The sequence below is a fragment of the Cetorhinus maximus genome, unplaced genomic scaffold (genome assembly GCF_964194155.1).
Source record: "Cetorhinus maximus unplaced genomic scaffold, sCetMax3.hap1.1 HAP1_SCAFFOLD_3409, whole genome shotgun sequence".
NCBI lineage: Eukaryota > Metazoa > Chordata > Chondrichthyes > Lamniformes > Cetorhinidae > Cetorhinus > Cetorhinus maximus.
The window spans coordinates 805-5000 of record NW_027599322.1 but is presented as its reverse complement, the minus strand read 5'-3'; the positions used below and the strand labels follow the sequence as shown (position 1 = coordinate 5000).

Genomic DNA, 4196 nt, shown 5'->3' with positions numbered 1-4196 from the left:
GGGAGAGAGGGAGAGGGGGAGAGAGGGAGAGGAGCGCGAGAGAGGAATGGGGAAAGCGACATTGAGGAAGAGAAGGGGAGAGGAGGAGAGGGAGGGGTAGGGGAAGAGATTAGGAGTGAGAGAGACAGAACAAGGTGGGAGAGAGCGGGAGTAACGGGGGGGGTGACCGAAGGCAGAGAGGGGGGGATGGAGATTGGGCGAGAGAGAGGGAGAGAGGGACAGGGTGAGAGAGTGAAGGAGAGAGGACAGAGGGAGAGAATGTGGAAGATGTGTGGGAGAGGGAGTGAGGAAAGAGGGGAAAGGAGATTGGGGGAGTGATGGGTAGAGAGGAGAGATATGAGATGGAAAGAGAGAATATAGGGAGAGACGGAGAGTGAGTGAGTGTGAGCACAGGGGGAGGATAAAGAGTGGAGAGTGACAGGGAAGGGGAGAAAGGGAGAGAAGAGATAGAGAGAGAGGGGGAGTGAAAGAGAGAAAGGAGAGACAGCAGGGGAAGGAGAGAAAGGGAGTGGGGAGAGAGGAGAAAGGGAGGGGTGAGGGAGAGATGGGCCAAAAGTGACGGAGGGAGAGAGAGACGGCGGAGGGAAGGAGGAGAAGGGGAGGGATTGAGAGATCAAGATGGATAGAATGGGGAGAGAGGGAGTGTGGGAACGAGAGGGGAGATGTGGAGAGATCAAGAGAAGGAGAAGGAGAGTGGGCGAAGGGAAGGAGAGGGAGAAAGAGATTTGGAGAGAATGAGGGAGATGGGATGACACCAAGTGGGAGAGAGAGAGAGAGGGAGGGAGGGAGGGAGGGAGGGAGGGAGGGAGGGAAAGAAAGCGAGGAGAGAGAGAGAGACGAGGGGAGGGGGAGATCGAGATAGATGGAGGGAGGGAGAGGAAGAGAGATGGGGAGATGGAAAAAGGGAGTGAAGGAGTGGGAGGGTGAGAGGGTGGGTTGATGGGGGGCACGGCCAGGGAGAGGAGGAATGAAGGAGGGAGAGGGAGACATAAGGAACATATTGAGCGTAAGAGTGAGAAGAGGCAATATTAAGTCGACGGTAAATTTTTAGTGGAAAGGGAGGGTTTAAGTTTGGTGAATGTGCAGAAGCTGGAACTGTTCTCTTTATAGGGGACGAGTTTAAGGGTGGGTTTAATGGGGGTATTCACCGAGCGCCTTGTGAGTAGACGGAGCCAAAACTGTTTCTAGGGGCAGGAGGGTCAGGAGCCAGAGGGACACAGATTTAAATTAATTGGCAAACGTTAACGTGGTTAGCAACGAGATTGTTTTTAACAAAGCGCCCTTATAGGGTTATCGTGGGGCTGGGGACCCTCCACTGAGATCGCTGGTGGGCACGGAGTCTCGTCTAATTCTACTGTCTTGTCCTTTCTGGAGGACGTGTTAAAGTTCGGCGTTTTTGCCTCGACCCTGCTTCGTATGGTAAGGCTGCGATTGTGCCGACCTGAAAGGAATCCGACATGGTGGCAGGGTTGGGACATGTTCACCGCCCTCTCCAAAGTAAAATTGATGAGTATGTTTGGCACATGTCCTCGGATATTGGCTCATCTCTGTAGTGTACGATGTTAAGGTACTGTCACTGCGGAAGCCACACATTGGGCACTGAGACTGTGGTGCTTGGGAAAGCTCGGGAGAGACAATTCATTTCAGCTTTGGTGCCAGAACTCAACTTACACTTTAATGCTCCATCCCAACTTTGGCAAGTAACATTCGCGCCACACAAGTGCCAGGCAATGACCATCTCCAACGAGAGAGAATCTAACCATCGCCCCTTGACGTTCAATGGCATTACCATCACTGAATCCCCCCACTATCAACATCCTGGGGGTTACCATTGACCAGAAACTGAACTGGACCCAGCCATATAAATACTGTGGCTACAAGAGCAGGTCAGAGGCTGGGAATCCTGCAGAGAGTAACTCACCTCCTGACTCCCCAAAGCCTGTCCACCATCTACAAGGCACAAGTCAGGAGTGTGATGGAATACTCTCCACTTGCCTGGATGAGTGCAGCTCCCACAACACTCGACACCATCCAGGACAAAGCAGCCCCGCTTGATTGGCACCCCATCCACAAACATTCACTCCCTCCACCACCGACGCACAGTAGCAGCAGTGTGTGTACCATCTACAAGATGCACTGCAGGGACTCACCAAGGCTCCTTCGACAGCACCTTCCAAACCCACGACCACTACCATCTAGAAGGACAAGGGCAGCAGATACATGGGAACACCCACCACCTGGAAGTTCCCCTCCAAGTCACTCACCATCCTGACTTGGAAATATATCGGCCGTTCCTTCACTGTCACTGGGTCCAAATCCTGGAACTCCCTCCCTAACAGCACTGTGGGTGTACCTACACCACAGGGACTGCAGCGGTTCAAGAAGGCAGCTCACCACCACCTTCTCAAGGGGCAATTAGGATTGGGCAATAAATGCTGGGCCCGGCCAGCGAAACCCACATCCCCGTGAATGAATAAAAAAGAGCCCCTTGCAGGAAGGTGGAGAGCTGATGGTCACCTCTTGGTGAGGGTGGGGAGAATGGCCTCCTCAGTGGAGTCCCCAACTCGTTCGCCCTAGTCTACCACACCCAGTGAAGCAGAGGGTCGGACGGCACTGAGGTCAGGTCACGCACTCCGGCATCCGTCAAGCCAGAGATTCCCCTCCCCTCAACAGAGCCTTGGATTCGCCGCCAGGTGAGATTCACGCAACCGTGAACACTAGCGATAGCGCCGCGGGCGCTGGAGGGACTTGTAGATGCATCCTCGGAGTTGGCTGCCCATCCGGGCACAGGTACCGTCAGTCACCCTGCCTGAGGCGCTTTCTTCGAGTGCTGTTCCGCAGAGAGGGAGAGACACGGTCCCCCACACCTCCCCCCGAGCCTCGCATCAATCTGCCTCCGGGATTCCATCCCGATGACCCTGCAAGCCTCACGACCTTTACAGCTCTGCTGTCCTCTCTCCCTTCAGGGCTCAAAGTACACCAGGCCACCCAACACCTTTCCTCCGCTACAATATTGGACTCGGGTATACAGACAGTCGTTTGTGGCCGTCCGGAGCTTGAGTTGTTGCTGAGAAAAAGAGAGAGAGGCGTGTCGAATTTTTCCACCTGGTACTCATCAGGACAGGGGTCGCAAGAAATGTAAAAGGAACAACAATTTGTACTGCATGAGAAGAGAGTGCTGACTGGTTGGCAGGTAGACCCTGGTGCATTCTCCATGGCACATCAATCGCAGTCCACTTGCCTGCCAACAAGCACTCTCTTCCCGTGCGGTATAAATTGTTAATGAGTACAAGACGGAAATCTTCGAACTGTCTCTTTATTTTTTCCAGCAATGCTTTGAGGACTGTTGCTGAGTAGGTTTGCATCGCGAACCTCTCCCTTGGCCCTCAGGTCCTGTCTCGCAATGGGCGTTTTACTGAGAGATGACCTGTCTTCACCCTCCACCCCCCCAACACCCAGCAAGCAAGGTTGCTCACCCGAGCAACTCAAACATCAGCACCGTCAGCTGTCTGCAGGATACATACATACACACGAATTCGGAGCAGGAGTGCGCCACTCGGCCCCTCGAGTCTGCTCCCCCACTCAATACGATCCTGGCTGATCCGATGGTCACCTCAACCCCACATTCCCGTCGCCCTCCCCCCCACCGATAACCTTTCACCCCCCCTTGTTAACCAAGAATCGATCCACCTCTGTCTTAAAAATATCCAGAGACTCTGCTCCCATCGCCTTCTGAGGGAGAGAGTTCCAAAGTCTCACCCCCCTCGGAGAGAAAACATTTCCCCTCATCTCCGTCCTAAATGGGCGACCCCTTATTTTTAAACAGTGACCCCCCCCACCCCCGAGTTCCAGATTCTCCCACAAGAGGCAACATCCTCTCCACATCCACCCGGTCAAAAACCCCTCAAGGTCTCAAAGGTTTCAATCAAGTCGCCTCTCACTCTTCTAAACTCCAGCGGGTACAAGCCTAACCTGTCCAACCTTCCCTCATAAGACAACCCACCCATTCCTGGGATTAGTCCGGTAAACCTTCTCTGAACGGCTTCTAAGGACGTCTCCGATCCTGCGTTGTCACGTCAACGATGACGAGGCTGGGCCCTTCAAGTCGAACGTCAAGACGGGGCCTGTACGACCTCCGCAACGAGAGGGTCTCCCTCCCCACTCCGCTGCAGGCCAGAGGCAAACCCGTTGAGATG

At 54.2% G+C, this 4196-nt stretch overlaps 1 protein-coding gene across 1 annotated transcript in view; it reads right to left on the bottom strand.

Moving 5' to 3' along the window:
* Nucleotides 1–3365, bottom strand: part of LOC144678007 (nectin-4-like) — a gene marked incomplete at its 3' end in the record, with an annotated part of 23392 nt that extends 20027 nt beyond the window's left edge. The window contains exon 1 of the mRNA XM_078537939.1: nt 3242–3365. Coding sequence (XP_078394065.1) covers nt 3242–3365 — 124 coding nt within the window. The remainder of the gene's footprint in view (nt 1–3241) is intronic.
* Nucleotides 3366–4196: the final 831 nt, after the last annotated feature.